General features: G+C 40.9%; 1 protein-coding gene across 1 annotated transcript in view; it reads left to right on the forward strand.

Annotated features, from left to right (window-relative positions):
• ELOVL2 (ELOVL fatty acid elongase 2) overlaps positions 1 to 23,470 on the forward strand; it is a 67,291-nt gene that overhangs the window by 23,750 nt on the left and 20,071 nt on the right. Inside the window, exon 2 of the mRNA XM_043590828.1 lies at positions 21,875 to 21,938. Within this exon, the coding sequence (XP_043446763.1) occupies positions 21,875 to 21,938 (64 nt within the window). The remainder of the gene's footprint in view (positions 1 to 21,874; positions 21,939 to 23,470) is intronic.

Consider the following 23,470-nt stretch of genomic DNA (forward strand, 5'->3'; position numbering starts at 1 on the left):
AGGGAAAGTCCTTCTACTGTGGGAGTAGGTCATTCTTCAGCGAGACGTCTTTTCCTGTGGTGTGTGTTAGTGGACAAAGCAGAGTAGACTGACTAAAGATTTCAAAGGCCCTCTTGTACCCTTCTTCTCCAGACATTTCTGAAAAACCTGTAGAGAAATGTTAGAGTAGACAGCTGCGGGTGTTCCTGATCTTTTGAAGATAGCTGAATTCTGGTAGCTTAGTGTATTTAATAGAAGCTGAATAATATTCCATTGAATATATATAGCCGTGTCATCGGTATCCACTCATCTGTTGCCAGGACACTTAGATTGTTTCCATATGTTGGCTCTTGTGAATAATGCTGCAGTGAGCATGAAGGCAGAGATCTCTGTGGATACCTACCCAGAAGTGAGACTGCAGGCTCATATGGTAGTTCTATTTGTAATTTTTTGAGGGATCTCTGTACTGCTTTCTGTAGTGGCTGTGTCAGTTTACAGTCCCACCAACAGCACATGAGGGTTTCCTTTCTCCGCGTCCTCGCTAACACTTGTTAACTCTTTTTGAGGAGAGCGGCTCTAACGGGTACAGCGATACCTCATTATGGTTTTGCGTTTCTCTGATGATTAGTGGTGTTTTGGGGTGCATTTTGGCCATGTTTGTGTCTCTGAAAAAAATGTCCAGTTCCTCTCCCCATCTTTTAATCGGGTGTTTTGTTGTTGATGATGGTGATGTTTTTCTGAGTTGTGCGAGTTCTCGATGTATTTTTGGCTCTTAACCCTTTACCAGATCCATGATTTGCAAATATTTTCTCCCTTTCTGTAGGTTCCCTTTTCGTTTTGTTATTATTTCTTCTGTTTTGCAGAAGCTTTGTAGTTTGATGCGGTCCCACTTACTTATTTTTGCTTTTGTTGCTCGTGCTTTTGGTGTCATCCAAAAAAATGTTGCCAAGGCCAAGGAGCTTTTCTGCGTGTGTTTTCTTTTTGGAGTTTTATGGCCATTTTGTTTTAGCCATAAAACATAAAACTAAAGTTTTTAGCCCATTTTGAGTTAATTTTTGTGAGTGTAAGAGGTCCCATTTCATTCTTCTGCATGTAGTTATCCAGTTTTTACAACACCATTTATTGAAGAGACTGTCCTTTCTCTATTGAGTATTCTTGGCTCCCCTGTCAAATGTTGGTTGACTGTATATGTGAGGGTTTATTTTTAGGCTTTTGATTCTGTTCCATTTGGCTGTGCGTCTGTTTTTATGCTTCTATCATACTGTTTTGGTTACTATGGCCTTGTAGTATAGCTTGTAGTATATAGTTCAAGATGTCTGATGCCTGCAGCTTTGGTGTTCTTTCTCAGGATTAATTTGGCTAATTGGGATCTTTGTGGTTCCATATAAATTTTTAAGATTTTTTTTTCCTATTTCTGTGAAAAATGCCATAGGAATTTTAACAGAGATTGCATTGAATCTATAGATGACTTCGGAGAGTATTGACATTTTAATGGTATTAATTCTTCTTTTTTTTTTTAACATTTATTTATTTTTGAGAGACAGAACATGAGTAGGTGAGGAGCAGAGAGAGAGGGAGACATAGAATCTGATGCAGGCTCCAGGCTCTAGGCTGTCAGCACAGAGCCTGACGTGGGGCTCGAACTCATGAGCCATGAGATCAGGACCTGAGCTGAAGTCGGATGCTTGACCTACTGAGCCACCCAGGCGCCCCGGTATTAATTCCTCTGATCCATGAACTTGGAGTGTCTATTTATTCGCCACTTCTTCAGTTCATCAAAATCTCATAGATTTCAGTGTACATATATTTATTGGTTAAATTTATTCCTAAGTATTTTATTATAATTGATGCTATTGGGAATGGGATTATTTTCTTTTTCAGTTGTTTTGTTGTCAGTGTGTAGAAATGCAACTGTCTGTTGATTTTACATCCTGCAACTTTACTAAACTTGTTGATTAGCCCTAGCAGTTTTTTGGTGGGGTCTTTAGGATTTTCTGCATATCAAATCATATCATCTGTAGGCAAAGACCTCTTCCTTTCCAATTTGGATGCCTTTTATTTATTTTCCTTGCCTGATGGCTTTGGCTAGGATCTAGTACTATATACAATAAGAGTGGTGAGAGTAGACGCCCTTGTCTTGCTCCTGATTTTAGAGGAAAAGCTTTCAACCTTTCACCATTGAGTTTAATGTTGGCTGTGGACTTGTCATAAATGGCCTTTATTGTGGTGAGATGTGCTTCTTCTATATCCAATACTGTGAGCATTTTTATCATAAAAGGACGTTGTATTTTGTCAGAGGCTTTCTCTATACCTGTTGAGATACGATTTTTGTCTTAACTTCTGTCAATGTTGTGTGTCACATTTGTCGATTTGTGTGTATTGAACCATCCTTGCAACCTGGAGATAAATCCCACTTGATCATGTATGATTCTTTTACTGTGCTGTGGAATTCAGTTTGCTAATATTTTATTTTGAGAATTTCACATCTATATTCTACAGGGATATTGGTCTATAATCTTCTTTTGTAATTTCTTTTTTTAAAATATTTTTAATGTTTGTTTATTTTTGAGAGACAGAGACAGAGCCTGAGTGGGGAGGGGAGAGAGAGAGACAGACAGACAGAATCCGAAGCAGGTTCCAGGCTCTGAGCTGTCAGCACAGAGCCCGACGCGAGGCTCGAACTCACAAACCATGAGATTACCTGAGCCAAAGTTGGATGCTTAACCGACTGAGCCACCCAGGCACCCCTTATTTTGTAGTTTCTTTATCTGGCTTTGGTATCAGGATAATACTGGCCTTGTAAAAATGAGTTTGTGAGTGCCCTGTTGTCATTTTTTGGAAAATTTTGAGAGGGCTTGGCATTCATTTTTCTTTAAATGCTTGGTAGAATTCATCAGTGATACCATCTGGTCCTAGACTTTTCTGTGATGGAGGGGTTTTGATTACTGATTCAGTCTGCTTACTCATGTTAGTTTGTTAAGCTATCCATTTCTGCGTGTCTTAGTCTTGGTAGGTTGTATTTCTAGGAATGCATCCATTTCTTCTAGGTTATCCAGTTTGTTAGTGTATGATTGTTCAGAGTAGTCTCTCATGATCCTTGTATTTCTGTGGTAGGAGTTGTGATGTCTCCTCTTTCACTTATGATTTGATTTTGAGTTGTCTTTTTTTTTTTTTTCCTGAGTTAGTCTAGCTAAAGTTTTGTTAATTTTGTTTACCTTTTGAAAACATAGCTTTGGGCTGATTACTGTAATCACTAATCTTTTTGTATCACTACAAAATATTAAAATATATGTTTGATGAAAACTTAGACCTGTCATATACTTAGTCAAGAATTTCACATAAGGTTATATTTTTTAATCATTTTATATCATAATACCTATTCATCTCATCTTTTATTTCAAATGAATAGGAAGAAACCAGCCTATCCAAAACTGTGATTGGTGTTTTGGTTAAGACTTGAGGAAATTGTACAACTTTCTTGATAGCCGTTTCATTAACAATATTTCCCTTATAGTTGTAATATTTTAATTACATAATTAATATATTGTTAGTGATTTCTAAGACATTAGCCGTATCCAGAATTAATCTCTCTCTTTCCAATCTCCCTGCCCCTGTCATTCTCCTTTCCCCCTCAGAGATAATTGCGGTTAACAATTTGATGTGTCCCTTTCCAAAATTTTTCCTATGCATATATATATTTGATCATATACCTGCGTAGACCGATAGATTGACATTTGTTAAACTGTTTATTTAAATGAAACCTGATCATGTGAAGCTTCTATTGTACTTTACGTTAGATGAGTTCAAGCCATGATTTCTTACACAAAGTCATTCTGTAAGGCTTATAGAAGGACATTCTTTGGGTGCCTGGGTGGCTCAGTTGGTTAAGTGTCCAACTTCAGCTCAGGTCATGATCTCACCGCTCGTGGGTTCAAGCCCCATGTCGAGCTCTGTGCTGACAGCTCAGAGCCTGGAACCTGCTTCAGATTCTGTGTCTCCCTCTCTCTCTGCCCCTTCCCTGCTCGCTCGCTCTGTCTCTCTCTCTCACTCTCTCAAAAATAAATAAATATGAAAACAATTAAAAAAAAAAGAAGGGCATCCTCTGAGGCTATTTCTTTTTCCTTTACTCAGTGTCTTAGCCAACTCAAGCAGTCATAACAAAATAGCATAGACTGGGTGGCTAAACTATAGAAATTTATTTTCTCACAGTTCCGGAGCCTAAAGTCAGAGATCTGGTGCTAGCATGGTTGAGTTCTGGCAAAAGTGCTCTTCCTGGCTTGGAGACAGCAGCCTTCTTGCTGTGCCCTCACATGGCTGGGGGAGAGAGCAAATAAGAGCAAACTGTCCTTAATTCCCATCACCTATTCCACCCATATTTCTACCCACCTCCCATCTGGTAACCAGCAAGGTGTTAGTTAACACCTGTTGGTTAAACAGAGCTTGGTTTTTGGTTTATCTCTGTTTTTTCTTTGATTGTTTTTCTTCCTTAAACTCCACATGTGAGTGAAATATGGTGTTTATCTTTCCCTGACCACCTTACTTAGCATCACACCCTCTAGATCCATCCATGTTGTTGTGAATAGCAAGATTTCATTCTTTTTTATGGCTGAGTAATATTCCATTGTATGTATGTACCACATCTTCTTTATCCATTCATTTGTTCATGGACACTTGGGTTGCTTCCTAATTTGGCTGTTATCAATAATGCTGCAATAAACATAGGGGTGCATATATCTTTTTGAGTTAGTGCCTTTGTATTCTTTGGGTAAATACCCAGTAGCAGAATTACTGGATCTTATGATAATTCCATATTTTTTTAAATTTACATCCAAACGATAATTCCATTTTTACTTTCTTCGAGGAACCTCCATACTGTTCACAGTGACTGCACCAGTTTGTATTATCACGAACGGTGCACATGGGTTCCCTTTTCTGCGCATCCTCACCAACACGTGTTGTTTCTTGTGCTTTTGATTTTAGCCATTCTGATGGGTGTGAGGTGATATCTCATCGTGGTTTTGATTTGCATTTTCCTAATGATGACTGATGTTGAGCATCTTTTTATGTGTCTGTTGATAATCTGTATGTTGTCTTTGTAAAATGTCTGTCCATGTCTTCCACCCATTTTTCAGCTGGATTCTTTCTTTCTTTCTTTTCTTTGGTGTGGAGTTGTAGAAGTTTCTTGTATATTTTGGATACTAACCCATTATCAAAGATATCATTTGCAAATATCTTCTCCCATTCAGGAGGCTGTCTTTTTGTTTTGTTTATTGTTTTCTTTGCAGTGCAGAAGCTTTTTATTTTGGTGTATTCCAGTAGTTTATTTTTGCCTTTGTTTTCCTTGCTTTAGAAGACATATTTAGAAAAATATTGCTGTGGCTGATGTCAGAGAAATTACTGCCTGTGCTCTCTTCTATGATTTCTATGGTTTCAAGTCTCCCGTTAGGTCTTTAATCCATTTTGAGTTTATTTTTCCTTATGGTGTAAGAAAGTGGTCTACTTTTCATTCTTTTGCATGGACCTATTCTATTTTCCCAGCACAATTTGTTAAGGAGACTGTCTTTTTCCTATTGCATATTTTTTCTTTGTCACAGATTAACTGACCATATAAGTTTATTTCTGGACTCTCTGTTCTGTTTCATTGATCTAAATTATATGTCTGTTTCCGTTCCAGGACCATATTTTTTTGATTACTGTAGCTTTGTAGTATATCTAGAAATCTGGGATTGTGATACCTCCAGCCTTGTTCTTCTTTTTCCAGGATTGCTTTGACTCTTTGGGGTCTTCCTCTGGTTCTATACTTCCTATACGAAGTTTAGAATTATTTGTTCTAGTTCTGTGAAAAATACTATTGGTATTTTGATAGAAATTCCATTAAGTCTGTAGATTACTCTGGGTAGTGCGGACATCTTAACAGTATTTGTTCTTACAATTCTATGAGCGTGGGATAGTTTTCCATTTGTTGTGTCATCGTCATTTTCTTCAGTCAGTGTTCTATGGATTTCAGAGTGCAGGTCCTTCATCTCCTTAGTTAAGATTATCCCAAGGTATTTTATTATTTTTAGTGCAATTGTAAGTGAGATTGTTTTCTTTTTTTTTAATTTTTTTTAAAAATTTTTCTAATGTTTATTTATTCTTGAGACAGAGAGTGCGAACGGGAAGGGCAGAGAGAAAGGGAGACACAGAATCTGAAACAGGCTCCGGCCTCTGAGCTGTCAGCACAGAGCCCAATGCGGGACTCGAACCCACGAACTGTGAGATCATGACCTGAGCCGAAGTCGGACGCTCAACCGACTGAGCCACCCAGGCGCCCCGAGATTGTTTTCTTAATTTATCTCTCTGCTCATTCGTTATCAGTGTATAGAAATGCAACAGGTTTCTGTATATTGATTTTTGTATCCCGTAACTTTATTGAATTCATTTATCGGTTCTAATAGTTTGGTGGAGTCTTTAGGGTTTTCTATCTATAGTATGGTGACATCTGCAAACAGTGAAAGTTTTACTTCTGCCTTACCAGCTTGGATGCCTTTTATTTCTTCTCCAATTGCTGTGGGTAGGGCTTCCAGTCTATGTTGAATGAAAATGGTGAGAATAGACATCTGGTCTTGCTCTTGATCTTAGGAGAAGAGCTCTCAGTTTTTCACCATTGAGTATGATGTTAGTTGTGGGTTTGTCATATATGGCCTTTCTTATGTTGAGGTATGTTCCCTTTAAACCTGTTTTGTTAAAGGTTTCATCATGAATGGGTATTGTACTTTGTCAACTGCTTATTCCACATCTATTAAAATGATCAAATGGTTTTATCCTTTCTCTTGTGGATGTGAGGTGTCAGATTGATTGATTTGTGAATATTGAACCACCCTTGCAACACAAGAATAAATCCCACTTGACTGTGGTGAATTATTTTTTTAATGCATGGTTGGAATTGATTTGCTAGTATTTTGTTGAGGATTTTTGCATCCATGTTCACGAGGGATATTGGCTAGTTCTCTCTTTTTGTGGTGTCTTTATCTGGTTTTGGTTCCAGGGTAATGCTTGCCTTATAGAATGAATTTGGAGGTCTTCATTTCTCTTCTATTTTGGAACAGTTTGAGAAGAATAGGTATTAACTCTTCTTTAAATGTCTGGTAGAATTCCCCTGGGAAGCCTTTTGGTCCTGGACTTTTGTTTGTTGGGAGGTTTTGGATTACTACTTAATTTTTTTTATAACATTTATTCATTTCTGAGAGAGAGATAGAGTGTGAGTGGGAGAGGGGCAGAGAGAGAGGGAGACACAGAATCTGAAGTAGGCTCCAGGCTCTGAGCTGTCAGCACAGAGCCTGATGTGGGGCTCGAACTCATGAACTGCAAGATCATGCCCTGAACCGACGTTGGACATTCAACCGACTGAGCCACCCAGGCACCCCTGGATTACTCCTTAGTTTTTATTCCTGGTAATCAGTCTGTTCAAATTTTCTGTTTCTTCCTGCTTCACTTGTGGGAGGTAATATGTTTCTAAGAATTTTTCCATTTCTTCTAGGTCATCCAATTTGTTGCCATATAATTTTTCATGGTATTCTGTAATAATCTTTGTATTTCTGTGGTGTCACTTGTTATTTCTCCTTATTCATTTCTGATTTTATTTGAGCATTCCACCCCCCTCCCCCTTTATTTTTTTTATTGAGTCTAGCTAAAGGTTTATCACTTTCATTGATCTCTTCAAGGAACCAACTTCTGGTTTCATTGTTCTATTGCTTTCAGTTTCATTTTCTTTCTGCTCTAATCTTTATTATTGCCTTCCTTCTACTGGCTTGGGGTTTTTGCTGTTGTTGCTCTCCTTTTTATAGCTTTTTTTGGTGTCAAGTTATGTTGCTTATTTAAGACTTTTCTTGCTTCTTGAGGTAGACCTGTATTGTTATAAACTTGCCTCTAAAAAAGAGCTTTTGCTCTTCTCAAAGGTTTTGGAAACTTGTGGTTTCCCTTGTGTGTGACTCTGTTCTCTTGCTGTGTTTAAAATTCTCTCTTTATCACACTCTTGCATTGTTGGTGGGAATGCAAACTGGTGCAGCCATGGTGGAAAACAGTACAGAGGTTCCTCAGAAAGTTCAAATAGAACTACCCTAAGATCTCACAATTGCTCTACTGAGTATTTACCCAAAGGGTACAAAAATACTGATTCGAAGGGATGCATGCACCCCTGTATGTATAGCAGTGTTATTTATATCCCTGATATGGAAGTAGCCCAAGTGTCTATTGATATATCAATGAATAAAGAACATGTGTATATGTATGTGTGTGTGTGTGTGTGTATATGTACATATATATGTGTGTATATATGTATACATATACACATGTTCTTTATCCATTGATTTATTGATAGATCAATATATACACACACATACATATAATTCAACCATAAAAAGAATGAAATTTTTCCATTTGCAACAACATGGATAGAGCTAGAGGGTACAGTGCTAAATGAAATAAGTCAGAGAGAAAGACAAATACCATATGATTTCACTCATATGTGGAATTGAAAAAAACAAAACAAGCAAAAGGAAAAAAAGAGAAATAAGAAACAGACTCTTAACTATAGAGAACAAACTGATGGTTGCCAAAAGGGAGGTAGGCAGGTGGATGGGGTGAAATATATAGATCTTTTACAATGTTCTTTGGCCCCAAATATAAAGCTATATCATTTTACTCTTGCAGAAAATTTAACTTCCTGTTAAATAGATAATATAAATAAAATTATCTCTTGATCACTGCTTTTTGCCATTTTAATTACTAATATGTCTTGGTGTGGACCTCCTTGGATTGATTTGGGGGGGGGGTGCTCTCTCTGCCTCCTGGATCTGGATGTTTGTTTCCTTCCCCAGATTCAGGCAGTTTTCAGCTATTATTTCTTCCAATGCATTTGCTTCCAATGCATGTCCCCTTTTCCCTCTCTTCTCCTTCTGGGATCCCCGTAATGGGAATGTTATTATGCTTGATGGTGTTGTTAAGTTCCCTTCATCTATTCTCATTTGTTATTCTTTTTTATCTCTTGTTCGGCTTGATTGCTTTCCATTACTCTGTCCTTCTGGCCACTGATCCTCCCGCTTCCTCTAGTCTACTATTTCTTCCATCTAGTCTATTTTTAATTTCAGTTATTGAGTTCTTCATCTCTGATTGGTTCTTTTTCGTGTTTTCTATCTCTTTGTTGAGGGTCTCGCTGAGTTCCTCCACTCTTTTCTCAAGCCCAGCGAGTATCTTTATAATCATTATTTTATAATTTTTTCTTGTTTATTTATTTATTTTGAGAGAGAATGAGTGGGGGAAGGACAGAGAGAGATAGAGGGAGAGAAAGAATCTCAAGCAGGCTCCACCCTGCTAGCACAGAGCCTGATGTGGGGCTCGAACTCACAAACTGCAAGATCATGACCTGAGCCAAAATCGAGAGGCAAACGCTTAACCGACTGAGCCACCTAAGTGCCCCTTTATGATCATTACGTTAAATGTTCTTTCAGGCATACTACTGACCTCCATTTTGTTTAGTTCTTTTGCTGTGATTTTGACCTGCTTTTACATTTGGAGCATAGTCTTCTATCTCCTCATTTTGTCTAATTCCTTGTGTCTGTTCCTATATGTTAGAAAAGTCAGCTGTGTCTCCTGCTCTTGAAAGTAGTGGCCTCATGAAGAAGTCCTGTAGTGCCCTGCAGTGCAGTGTCCCCTGTTCATCAGAGCCTGGAACTTCAGGGGTGTCTCCTCTGTGTGTTGCGTGCCTTCTGCTCTTGTGGCTGAGCCTCATTTGCCTTCAGCTGTCGTCAGTGACTCTCCTTGCCTGCCATAGGCAGGATTTGGTCCCTGTGTTGTTAGTGGGCCAGTCTGCGACCTCACTGGGCTTGAGTTGAGTCAGACCAGGCATATGTCTAGGATTCACTAGCACCAAATTGCAGGTGCTCTCCCCGTGTTGTCCCCTGAAAGGCTTTTGTATGTGTACAGGATCTGCAGTCAAACCAGATGTCTGCCCCCAGCCCATGGCTGGGGCTGTAGTAGGGCTGGTGTGTGTGGTTATCTTCTCCCCAATCCCAGTGCAGGAGTCACTCTGGAGTGCTACTGGCCCCTGTTGAGGCTGTTTGCACAGTGCCAAGCTTGTGGTACCACTTCGGATGCGTTCTGACCCAGGGCATATTGGAGGGGTCAAGTCCACAGGAGAATGAGGGGGTGGGGGGAGGGAATGGCACCTGCCAACTCTTTTGTTCTTGGAGAAGTCTCCCAAAGATCCCTGCCCCACCAGCACATGCTCTGAGGTTAGTGCAAAGTTTCCCCCCAGGGGCGCCTGGGTGGCTCAGTCAGTTAAGCATCCGACTTCAGCTCAGGTCATGATCTCGTGGTCCATGAGTTCAAGCCCCATGTTGGGCTCTGCGCTGACAGCTCAGAGCCTGTAACCTGCTTCCGATTCTGTGTCTCCTCTCTCTCTGCACCTCTTCCCCTCCCTCCCGCTGGCATTCTATCTCTCTTTCTCTTAAAAAATAAGTGAACATTAAAAAAAAAGTTTCCCCCCAGTATGTCCCAGGGGTTTTTTCAAACTGCTGCTTCTATACTGTATCTCTGCGGGCTATTGGTTGTGCTTTTTAAGGATGCAAACTCCATTTCCTCTCACCCCCTGGCTCTCCCAGAGCCAGCCTGCTGACTTTTAAAGTTTCAGGTGTTAAGCCCCACTGACTGTAAGAACTCATGAAGTTAAGTCCCTCTGGTTTTCAGAGCCAAGTGTTTTGAGGATTTGTCTTCCCAGTGTGGGTCCCCTGTGCCTGGGGTGCCTGATGTGGGTTCTGCTCCTTTCCCTTCTCTATACCTGTGGTGTCCCTTCCTCCCGAGGACAGTCTCGTGAGTCAGTTTTGCTCCTGACTGCGTTTCTGCCCTTCCTACCCTTTTTGATGTGGCCTCTTCTGTCTGTGAAGAGTCAGTTCTGCCAGTCTTTGGGTCATTTTCCAGTTTGTTACACTGATGCGGGTGTTATCTAATTGTATCCCTGGGACTAGGTGGGTTTTGGGTCCTTGTACTCCACCATTTTCCCTGGAAGGCCAGAATTTGCATAATCTTATCAGAGCGCAAAGGTAGAGCTGAAACAAAGAAGATAAAAGGAACCACAGTTTAAAATCCCACTTAAGTAAACAACAACAACAACAAAATGAGTTGTATAAGTATAGGATGTATAAGGACAGCAGTTAACATCTAAAGCTCCTGTTGATGCTTGTTGACAAGTACTGACTGATGCACTGTGTGTGCATGCAATCTCCTGATGCCTCAGTAGAAACAGCCTCAGAAGAGGCCATGATCTCTCTGTACTCTTCCTGAGTAGGCCGCTTTCAGAATACCGTATGCAGGTACAGCAAGCATAAGGAGAATACAACTGAACCAGTGGTTTTATTTCTGTTTGGAATAACGTGGATACTGTCTGAGTTTGTAGAGTTAGTTACTAAAATGCCTGTGAAGTGAATGTTGGTATAATAATGCATAGCAAGTGTAAATTTCATCGAGCAGAATATGTAATAAAAGACTCAGTGGGTTTGTAGCAAGTAAGCAAGAACTTGGTATTTTTAAACAAAAGGACATAAATCATTAATCCCTTGATTATACTCCAAACACATTTCAAGAGACCCTAGTCTGAATCCTTGCTACTCAAAGTGTGGTCTGTAGACCACTAGCATCGACATCACCTGGGAGTTTGGTAGAAATGCAGGCCCCCTCCCAGATAATTAAAGTTTAAGAGCAGGAAAAATTGTGAACTTTCAGGTGTGTTCACTGAAAGCTTTAAAAAGCTATGAAGATGTCTCTAAGTGTCTCTTATCTTAAAGAGTGGTGCCATTTCTTGGGTAGAGAATAAGGAAAATGCAGAACAGTGCAGTAGTGATGGCTTATGTGATTATTTCATTGTCCTTCTAGGCATTTCTGTCATTCTTACATTTTCATCTTTTTTTTTTTTGGCACAAATTTAGATGATTGATTAATGAGCTGATTTCTGGGATGATTAAATAGCAAAATGTTTTGAAAATATAGAAAGTATAAGATTACTAAGATCCCACAAGATATTCAGGTTTATAATAGGGTCCATTGGACTCCTGTTAATTGCAAAACAGAATAAGTTTCATTCTATTTTAAAAATATACACATTTTTTCCGTTGTTTTTTGGAAGAAAGAAAGAATCTTCTGAAAAACTCAAAAAATAAAATTGAGTCCAGTATACCCCGATGATACAGCAGGTGTTAAAAGAGCGTTGGAGATCTTTCCCAATGTACTGGAAACGAGATTGCACATAGGAAAATATAGGTAGGAATGCAAAGTAATATGAATGTAAGTATCAAATGAATACCGTAAAGGTTTAGAACAATGAGAGTTGCGTTCATTCACTCACTACGCATTCAGTGCTCATTATGTGCCAGGCATTGTTCTTAGAATTGGGGATAAAGCGGCCTGTTGGAGGCCCATTGGAGGACCCAGACAATAAACAAACTCGCCAGTGAAAGTTTGTAGAGGTGCTGTCAAGAAAAAAATAGAGCAAAGAGATGGAGACTGGTTCTGCATCACAGACCAGGACACCACAAGGCAGACGCTTTCCTCCTTCCGTTGCAATTAGGCCCGAGAGAGATGGCTGTGGGAAGCGCCTCAGGAGTTGCCATTTGACCAGACACTGAACGAAATGAGACAAAGAGCCGCGTGGGGGAAATGGAACGCAGCAAACAAAACTGCACTCACACATCTTGCTCTAAATAGACCTTTCATCTCCTTAATTGAGCGAAACTGTTGTGAGGCCTCAGGGGTCCCCAGGATGCAGATAAAATCGACCTTTTTTTTTTTTTTTTTTTTTTTTTTTTTTGTCAGCTTATTGTCCTGGGATGTAGGGCAGCGCAGGAAACGTAAGCAGGAGCTCCACAAAGAGTCCTTCCTCTGCCACCCCAGCTCTGAAACCTCCCACTCTGAAGGGATCAAACTGCCGATTGTTACTGCACTTTGTTCACATTTCACACAACAGTGCCAGTCTTGAGCTCATGGTGTCCATTTCCACATCTGTAAACTGGGAAGACTACGCACCTTGTATGACTACCGGGAAAGTCCTAGATAATATATATCCAGTGCCGGCGCATGAGTGTTTGATTGGCAGGTGCTACTGCTATTCTTCACCATTATGGTCAGTTCATTTATATTCCAGCCGTGGTAACCAAATATGTTCCCCCAGATGCCTCAATACCTGGCTTAGATGGTTTCAGCCTCACGAAGATTACTTCGTAAGATAAATAATAACAATTCAGAGTTCCTACCAATGAGTAAGAGTTCCCTACCTAGTTTATATCCTCAGTCTCACTTAGTTGCTTCCTCCAGAGCACGGTGCTGGGAGGTAGGTGCTGAGCCGGCAGGTGTTTCAGCATAAAATACACGTAAATCTACATGATGTGACGTCAGCTGCATGAAAGCCAAAGAATTCCATGTGTTCGCTTCTAGCCGTTGTCTAAACCTTCTGGTTTTATTCACAAATGTAAACACATTCTGATTCTTCAAACACACGAGAGACGGGCTGGCAACCATCCCTCAGGGTCCGTCAAAAGAACTGGCAACATTAGACAGCCATCCTGAGCCCTGGGAACAACACAGAGACCTCGTTGCGTGGCAGTAATCCGGTTTGTGCCCCTTGTCTGTGGAAGGAGATGCCAGCTCCCTCTCAGTTCTGTACAACTCAGCCTTGACCTTGAGGGTCCCAGGAATGTTTCAGATTGTGTCTGGTTAGTGTGAGATTGACACATTCCTGAGCTGGTTGGATCCCATATCCTAGCCTGCCGTCATCAAATGCTTCCGATTTCATCTTCTCCGAAACTTTTTTTTTTTTTTAAAGGTAAGGATTTGGAGACTGTGTCTTCTTACAAAGTTAATAGTCTGTCTCATGACTTTAATGACTTTTGCTCATTTTAAAAAGAAATGAGGAAGGAGTTGGTGGTGGGAAATGACTGTTCTGATCGAATTAAGGGTCTTTAATGCTTCCATGAAGCCGTATCGACAAAACTGTATCAACACCAAGATCTTGAGTCATTGTGTTATACGATATAATACCCATGATAGATAATGCTAAAACCCACAAAATGCCGGAAACACAAATAAAGGAAGGAACACGGAGAAGGAATGAGGGAAGGGGGGGAAGGAAGACAGGAAGAGGAAGGAGAGGGAGGAAGGAGTGGAGTTCCACGGGCACAGGACTGGGTGGGAGTCCCAATCAGCATTGTGGTGGCAAAAAAGTAGGCATGCTCTTCATGGCTCTCCTGCTGCCAGGTTCTCTCAGAAAATGGCAGCCGAGGCAGGAGCGCACGGTGAGCGTGTCCACCGGCACTGGGAGTTGCACGGCGCATAGCTAGGAAGACCACCTCGGCTTCGCGTAAGGAGTCAGTCCAGTGGGTTTGCCTCAGGTGGGTCGCCGCTACCTCCAAGCGCTGGTCTTCCTGCTGGGAGTAGAGCAAGGAGCAGGTGCAGGACATCACGTGGGTGTTCTGCAGCGCTGCGCCCGCTGGCAGGGATGAGCGTGGTGTGAGGGGCGGTGATGGCAGGTACGGTGCTGGGAATGAGGTGGTGGAGGCTGGCTTGCTCTGAGTTCTGGCTCTTCCATGAGATAACTCCATTTCTGGTGTTCTTGATCCTCTTCTGTAAATCCTTTCCATATGGAATTCTCTCCCTTTGGCACGAGGCGCATCGCCAGCACACGTTGCAGTGCGGTTCTGCCGGCTACAGAGCCTCTCACTTACGCGTAATAGGAAAACGTCCTCATTTCACTTTCATTTTTGGAGGATATTCTGTCCTCCTAGCCTGTGGTCCCCGAGCAGCCACTGATTTGCTTTCTGTCACATATGTAAGCTCATATTTCCTCACGTTTTGTGTAAATGGAAACACACGGTATGTTCTCTTTCTCTCTCTCGGTCTAGCTTTCATGCAGCATCATAATTTTGAGATCTGTCCGTGTTGTCTGTGCATCGGTAGTTCTTTATTTTTGCCCAGTTATATTTCGTTGTATGGATACCCCAGAGCTTACCCATTCACCTGTTGATGGACATTTGGGCGGTTTCCATTTTTAGCTATTAAAAATAAAGCTGCCATAAATATTTGTGTACAGGTCTTTGCAAGGATATATGCTTTATTTTTCCTTGAGTAAATATACCTAGAAGTAGCATGCCAGATCATGTGTTTTTACCAAACTGCTAAATTTTCAATGTGATTGCACCATTTTACATTCTCAGCAGCTGTGGTAAGCACGCAGGAATACACAATTAAAGAAGGCTGTACTTCCAATCTTTCCATCCTCCAGATATTGTTATACACAGCCACAAGTTAAATCGAAAGTCATGGAACATCCCACTGGGTATTTACCCAAAGAAAACAAAAACACTAATTCGAAGAGATATATGCACCCCTATGTTTAGCACACCACTGTTAACAATGGCCAAGCTATGGAAACAACACAAGCGTCCATCAGGATAAGAATGGATAAAGAGGATGTGATCTATATCAACAGTGCAATACTAGTCAGCCTTAAAAAACAAGATCTTGCCATTTGTGACAACATGGATGGACCTAGAGTGAAAGTGGAAAGAGTCCGAGAGAGAGAGAGACAAATACCATATAATTTCACTTATGTGTGGAATCTGAAAAACCAACCAGACAAAAGCAGAAACAGACCCACAAATACAGAGAACAAGCTGATGGTTGCCAGAGGGAGGGTGGGTGAGGGGATGGACAAAATGCTTCAAGAGGAGTAGGAGACACAGGCTTCCAGTTATGGAATGGGTAAGTCATGGGGATGAAAAATGCCACTTAGGGAATGTAGCCAGTGATAGTGTAATAGCGTTGGATGGTGATATGGGAGCCGCACTTGTGGTAAGCACAACGTAGCCTATGGAGTTGTCTTGTCATATCACTGCGTTGTTCACCTGTAACTGATGTAACAAGTGTACTTCAATAAAATAAAGTCATGGAATGTGGACTTTATTACTGTGTGGGCAAGGGGAAATCCCTGAGGTTGTTCTAGAAGTGGGATTGTAGAATGTTTGGCGGGGAATTCTGTGGCCTGGGGGACTTGGAACATAGTCTGAAGGGGAAGCTGTGACCAGGGGTGGGCATCTCCCTTGGCTCATAGGATTTCCTGTGTCGAGGGGCATGGCCTTGGGACGGCCAGCATGGGGCCCTCTGCAGTATGAGTTCAGGACAGCATGCCCCTTGCATGGGTCTAATGACAGTGCTGTTCCCTTCTCTTCCAGTCTGTCCAAACTCTAACCACGTTAAGTCCTCATTCCTGCAGTGTCTTCCATCAGTGTGGCAGTTCTGTGTACCTTCTTCTCTGTTTGCTGTTTGCCTTTCTCTGTAGGTCTCACTTTCCCAGTTTGCCTGTAGGCTTTTGAGTTGACCACTATGCCTTTTTTGTCCTCATATGTCTGACAAAGTGTTAGTACATAATGGCCGTTCAAAATGTTGGCTGAATGACTGACGTGCTGCATGTACTGTAGTTTGCTGATTTGTCTTAGCTCCTAGGTTATTGTATTAGTGTTGGGACATCAGCCAGCATGCTTTTACGTTTACAGTAAAACATGCTTTGACGTTTACAGCAGCTATTAACGCATCACCCAAGCGGTGCTCTACCCTGCTGTGCTAAGCCTTCATCCTTAGTTGACTAATGCTACCCCGACTCTGTACTTACTACACTTAGGTTTACTGATCTAGGGTAAATTTTCATTTGTTCTTATCTCCTCATTGTCTCTTAACATTGTATCCTTGCTAACTGTATTAAATAGTCCAGAAATAAAGAGGTCATTTTTATTCCAGTTTCTGATTTTCTCAGTATTGACTTTATTTCCACCTATCATGTGAGTCAGTAGAGACCCTGGCTATAAACATTTCCTGAGTGAGGGGGCGCCTGGGAGGCGCAGTCGGTTAAGCGTCCGACTTCAGCCAGGTCACGATCTCGCGGTCCGTGAGTTCGAGCCCCGCGTCGGGCTCTGGGCTGATGGCTCAGAGCCTGGAGCCTGTTTCCAATTCTGTGTCTCCCTCTCTCTCTGCCCCTCCCCCGTTCATGCTGTGTCTCTCTCTGTCTCAAAAATAAATAAATGTTAAACATTTCCTGAGTGAATCCCATCTCAGTCTATTTGTATATGATGATTCTTCTTCCTGAAATGCTCTTTCTTCCCCTTCTCCATCTAGACGATGTCCTAAGAGTCTTTCAGAACTCAACAGCAGTAGCATCTCCTTCTGGAAGGCTTCTGTTTTTAAGAGACCTATATTAAATTTCCTACCTCTATGTTCTTTTGTTTGATTCGGGAGTACAACAAAATAATTCAGTATTTGTATATATTGCAAAATGATTGTCACACTAAGTCTGATTCACATACACAGTTCAAATTTTTTGTGTGATGAGAACTTTGAAGATCTATTTACTGCCTTAGCAATTTTCAAATATACAGTACAGTGTTAATTATAGTCATCATGCTATAGATTATGTCCCCATGATTTGTTCATTTTACACAGAAGTGTGTACCCATTTTGCCCACCCTCCCCACGCCACTGCCTCTGGCAACCACCAATCTGTTCTTTGTATCTGTGAGTTTGGGATTTTTGTTTTTGTTTTTTTTTTTAGATTCCACAAAAACTGACCTATTTATTTTTATTTACTGAAGCATAATTTAGATACCGTGTTCTATTAGTTTCAGGTACACAACATATTGCTTCAGTTCTATACATTACTCAGTGCTCACCATGATACATAGTCACCGTGTGTCACCAGACAATGTTATTACAGTATTATTGACTGTATTTTTCATCCCCATGACTTATCTGTTTTATAACTGGAAGTTTGTACCTCTTAATCCAATGTATTTTGCCTGTCCCCTCACCCACCTCCCCTCTGGCAACCACCAGTTTGTTCTCGGTATTTAAGTATATTTTTTTCTTTGGTGTTTTAGATTCCACTTGTAAGTGAAATCATGTGGTATTTGTCTTTCTTTGTCAGACTTCTTTCACTTAGCCTAATACCCTCTAGGTCCACCCATGTTGTCACAGATGACAAGATCTCACTTTTTTTTATGGCTGGCTAATATTCCAGTGTATATATACATCACATCTTCTTGATCCACTCATCTGTTGATGAACACTTGGGCTGCTTCCCAATTGGCCGTTGTAAATAGTGGTACGATAGACATAGGGGTGCGTATGTCTTTTCAAATTAGTGTTTTTATTTCCTTTGGGTAAGTGCCCAATAGTGGTATTACTGGATTATATGATTGTTCAGTTTTAATCTTTTGAGGAACCTCCATGCTTTTTTTCACAGTAGTTGCACCAATATGTTTTTCCACCAACAGTGCATGAGGAGGGATCCCTTTTCTCCACATCCTACCAACAACACTTTTTATTTCTTGTCTTTCTGATACTAGCCATTCTGACAGGTGCGAGGTGGTATCTCATTGCATTTTTCAATTGCATTTCCCTGACAATGAGTGACGTTGAGCATCTTTTCACGTGTCTTTTGGCCACCTGTGTGTCTTGTTTGGAATAATGTCTGTTCATGTCCTCTGCCTATTTTTTAATTGGAATATTTGTTTCTTGGTGTGGAGTTGTCCATGTTCTTTATCTATTTTGGATATTAATCCCTTATTAGATATATCTTTTGAAAATATCTTCTCCCATTCAGTAGGTTGTCTTTTCGTTTTGTTGATGGTTTCTTTTGCTGTACGAAAGCTTTTTATTTTGGTATAGTCCTAGCAGTTTACTTTCACTTTTGTTTCCCTTGCCTGAGGAGACATCCATGAATATATTGCTAACGGCAGTGTCCAGGAAATTACCTCCTATGTTTTCTTTTAGAAGTTTTATGGCTTCAGGTCTCACATTTAGGTCTTTAATCCATTTTAATTTTGAGTATGGTGGTAAGAATGTGGTTCACTTTTACTCTCTTGCCTGTAGCTCTCCATTTTTCCCAGCAGCATTTATTGAAAAGACTGTCTTCCCGTTGTGTGTATACTTGCTTTCATTGTCATAGATTAATTGACCATATAGGTTTGGGTCTATTTCTGGGTTCTTTTCTTTTCCATTGATCTGTGTGTCTGTTTTCATGCCAGTACCATACTGTTTTGATTACTACAGCTTCGTGGTATATCTTGAAATTTGGACCTGTGATACCTCTAGCTTTGTTCGTTCTCAGGATTGCTTTGGCCATTTGAGGTCTTCTGTGGTTCCATTCAAATTTTAATACTTAATTATTCTATTTCCATGAAAAACACTGTTGGTATTTTGATAATGACTGCATTGAATCTGTAGATTGTTCTGGTAGTATGGACATTTTAACAATATTAATTCCTAATCCATGAGCATGGTATATCTTTAGATTTGTTTCTGTTATCTTCAGTTTTTTTCATCAGTGTCTTCTAGTTTTCAGAGTACAGATCTTTAACATCCTTGGTTAAATTTATTTCTAGATATTTTATTCTTTTTGATGCAGTTGTAAATGGGATTGTTTAAATTTATTCTTTTACTTCATTATTAGTGTACAGAAATGCAACAGATTCCTGTACATTAATTTGTATCTTACAAATTTATTGGATTTATTTATTTGTTTTAATGATTTTTGATGGGAGTCTTTTAGGGTTTTCTATTTCAGTTATCTGCAAATAGTGACACTTTTCCTTCTTCCTTACCAACTTGGATTCCTTTTACTTCCTTTTCTTGTCTTATTCCTGCACCTATGACCTCCCAATACCATGTTGAGTAAATGTAAGAGTGCACATCCTTGTCTCGTTCCTGATCTTAGAGCAAAAACTTTCGGTTTTTCACTGTCAAGTATGATGTTAGCTCCTGGTGGGTTTTTCAAATATGGCCCTTATTATGTTGAGGTATGGGCCTTCTAAACCCATGTTGTTGAGATTTTTTTTCATCATGAATGTATGTTGTATTTTGTCAAATGCTTTTTTTGGCATCTATTGAGATGATCATATGGTTTTTACTTTTCTACTTATTAATGTGATATATCAATTGCTTTGCAAATATTGAACCACCTTTGCATCTCTGGGATAAACCCCACACGATTGTAGTGAATAATCCTTTTAATGTATTGTTGAATCTAGTTTGCTAATATTTGGTTGGATTTTTGCATCTATGTTCATCAGAGCTATTGGCCTGTAGTTTTTGTTTGTTTTGTCATGTTTTTGTAATGCCTTTGTCTGGTTTTATTATCAGGGTATTGGTGTAGAATGCCCTTTCTTACTCATTTTTTCACTCTCTGCTCTCTCTTCATTATCTCCCCCTCTGCTTTCTTTTATTTCTGGTCTTCTACTGTGACTTAGTTTCTGCAACATTGTAGAACGAATACAAGCTTTGTGACCTTTAGAGTTTTCTTAGACCTCCAGATGTTGGAAAATGGAGTTTGGACTGTAGCAAACAGACCGAAAACCTTTAAACATGTGTGGGTGGATGTGGCAATGAGAGGAAGATTTCACTGGTATTTGTTATGAAGGTGGGTATATCAGTGAGATTAACATTCTTTGCTCAAGAATGAGAGGCCTCAGGACAGATCTTCTCTGTTCTAATGGCAACACAAATCTTAACTCTGTCACACTGAAATGTGAGGTTAGCGACCTTTTCAAGACTAGAGGTCTCCTAAGATATCCTTCATGGAAACCAAAACACTCTAAAAATTTCCAATCTTGGTCTAGCCCAGATACCTTTTATACAGATACTATGATATAATAAAGGTCCTAATACATGACCAGCAGGTGTAGGTGCTAACAGATGTCGTCATTAAATCTTCTTCCACTCTCTCGAGCTTCCTAAAGTCCGCAAATACCTAAGTTTCCTTGAAATTTTCTCAGGATCAAAGTGACAAGTAAGAAATAGGTCTAAATGGTAGAGGCTGATCACCAAACCTGCAGATCTTCTTTTCAAATGCCAGCAAGTTAATTCTCTTCTTTGGCACTTACGCTTTCTTTGCAAATGAGATGCACTCCGGTGGCTGATTATAGAGAATGTTCTAGATGAACATCCTGAGAGATGACGCTCACCTCACCAATCCACCAGCCCCAAATAATCATCAAAGATCCCTTTCCCATGAACACTGGGCAAATTTGTCTTTTCTTCCCTTTGCTTGAGGAGGTGCACTAGACCATTGTAGGCAAGGTTAGGGAACACCGTCACAGGTATTTTGAGCAACGTAATAGCACACCAGAATGAACAGGAGCTAAATCCAGAGCCTGTAGCCAGTTTAGCAACCATAAGGTTCTTAGCAGAAATTCTCCTATCCTGAATCCAGTTAAAGTGGCAGTAATCACCTGATGTACCCTATAGATGCTGTTTATTGTAATATTAAATATATATTCATGTATAAGAAAGGTTTTGAAAACAAACAAAATATAAAGGTTTTTAGATTATGGAAAAATTAGCTATAGTGCTTCATTGCCTTATTTGAAAAATAAGTCCCCTTTAAAGCTTTAGATTGAACTTTGTGAAATACAGTTCAGCTGAATTTTTATTTAACAATTACATTATATCCTGCAGGTGTAGACCCTCCCTGTTGCTTGCATGTGACTCCTGTTAATTGCAACAATAGAAGTTGCTTATGGAAAAGCTTCTGCCTCTAAGCATTTTAGAGGGAAATGGAATTAAGGTCAATAATCCTTCAGTGTTTAAAAATGTACCAAGCCTGTTTTTCAGGACTGCCTCTTTCCTTTCCTTAGGAAACAGAATTTTTTCCTTCTAAATCCACACAAGCTTGTGAAGGAAGAGGCTGCGTTTAACTGGTCCCCTTCCCGGAAGTGTTTGCAGCCGAAAGTCCTTGAAGCTAGGACTTGGAGATTCTGGCAACTACATGTCTGTTTTGAATTTCCCAAAAAACCGAGTTAAATAATGTTTTCTTTTATCTTTTCAGGAGCATCTAAAGGCTTTTGATGATGAAATCAATGCTTTTTTGGACAATATGTTTGGACCTCGAGGTGAGTAAGCTACTTGAGAATTTCATGTGGAAGGAAACTATTTAGTTGCACAAGAGGGTTTTGTCATTTCTGGTGGTTTTTTTTTTCTTTTTTAATGTTTATTTATTTTTGAGAGAGAGACATACACACAGAATCCAAAGCGGGCTCCAGGTTCTGAGCTGTCAGCAAAAAGCCTGACGCAGGGCTCGAACTCACAGACTGGGAGATCATGACCTGAACCAAAGTCGGACACTTAACCGACTAAGCCACCCAGGCACGCCTCTGGTACCTTGACGACAGTATGGTACTTAACATTTAGAGATCTAACTTCCCTCCCCTTTGATATCCTTCTCCAGAACATCTAGAAAGCCTCAGTGCACCTGCTCAACCTTCCTGGGATTAAAGTTCCAGGAGCCACAAGCAGGGACAGAATGCAGCGAAGCCCTTCCCCTCGGTGTCTCTCGGGCCACCAGAGCAGGCCGGAGCCACCTGCTAACCGGGACTACTTTCTCTCCTGGCGCCACCGCCCACACACCTTCCACCTTCCTCACCCGCGCAGTCACCTCCCCTCTTTCCGCCCTCTCATGTCTGGGGGCGTGAGCTCGCTCCGCCCGTGCTGTGGGCTGGAGCCCCTGCGCGCCCCCTTTTGTGTGTCACCCGTCACTTAGACTCACTGCGGCGTGCCGTCCCCCTGCAGCGCTTCTTACGCTTCCCTGGGCATCTCAGTCACCCTGCATAGCTCGCAAACAAGTGGATGTTTTCCAAACAACGTGTTTCCTTTCACTTAGGCCTCGCTGGTTCACAAACCGTGGCGAATCTGTGCCTCTCTCCGGGTTCTTTCCTCAGCACTGTTGGGTTAGGGAAATGGAGGGAAATGAGGTTTTCCTGTCTCTCAAAAACCTCCATACAGCATCGTTTAGAGACTACTTAGACCACTCCAGTCTCTGCCTAGGCTTTATAAACGTCTGATGAACGACTGTTTGTATGATTTTAATATAATGGTGCTGGGTGATTATTAGAGCTTTAAAAATATTTTCAGTCGCCTCCCCCCCGGCCCCCCACCCACCACCATTTGTCCTCGTGGTGACCCCGTGGGGTAGGCAAGGCAGGATCTGTGTATCGCATAAGCTCCCTTCTTGAATATGTTCTCTGCCTCACAGTTCTTGTGGGTGCAGAGGAGGACGGTTCACGTAGAGGGCACGCAGGGTTTCTTGGCAACTGTGGCTTCTATTGGACACTTGCACCAGAGCGTGGAACAACAGTGTCTCTGTTCACACCGAGCTGTGCCTTTGCTAAGATTGCTGTGATCTGGAACTATGTGGATAGGGGTCCACGTACGGAGAGGATTGCAGTTTGTTTACTCAGCTCTGGTCATGTTTATGGAAGGTTCTTTGTGGCGAGGAGATGGGAAGATTGACAGTTGACAACCGGGTCGGGTGACCTCCACGGTGACAGGGAATCCAGCATCTGGGCCGTCCAGCATCCCTTTCCCTTTCCCTTTCCCAAAAGTGGCACAAGCTTAAGTTGACTGACAGGCCACCTAGCAGACTTCC

The sequence above is a fragment of the Prionailurus bengalensis genome, chromosome B2, assembly GCF_016509475.1.
Source record: "Prionailurus bengalensis isolate Pbe53 chromosome B2, Fcat_Pben_1.1_paternal_pri, whole genome shotgun sequence".
In the NCBI taxonomy this organism is placed as follows: domain Eukaryota; kingdom Metazoa; phylum Chordata; class Mammalia; order Carnivora; family Felidae; genus Prionailurus; species Prionailurus bengalensis.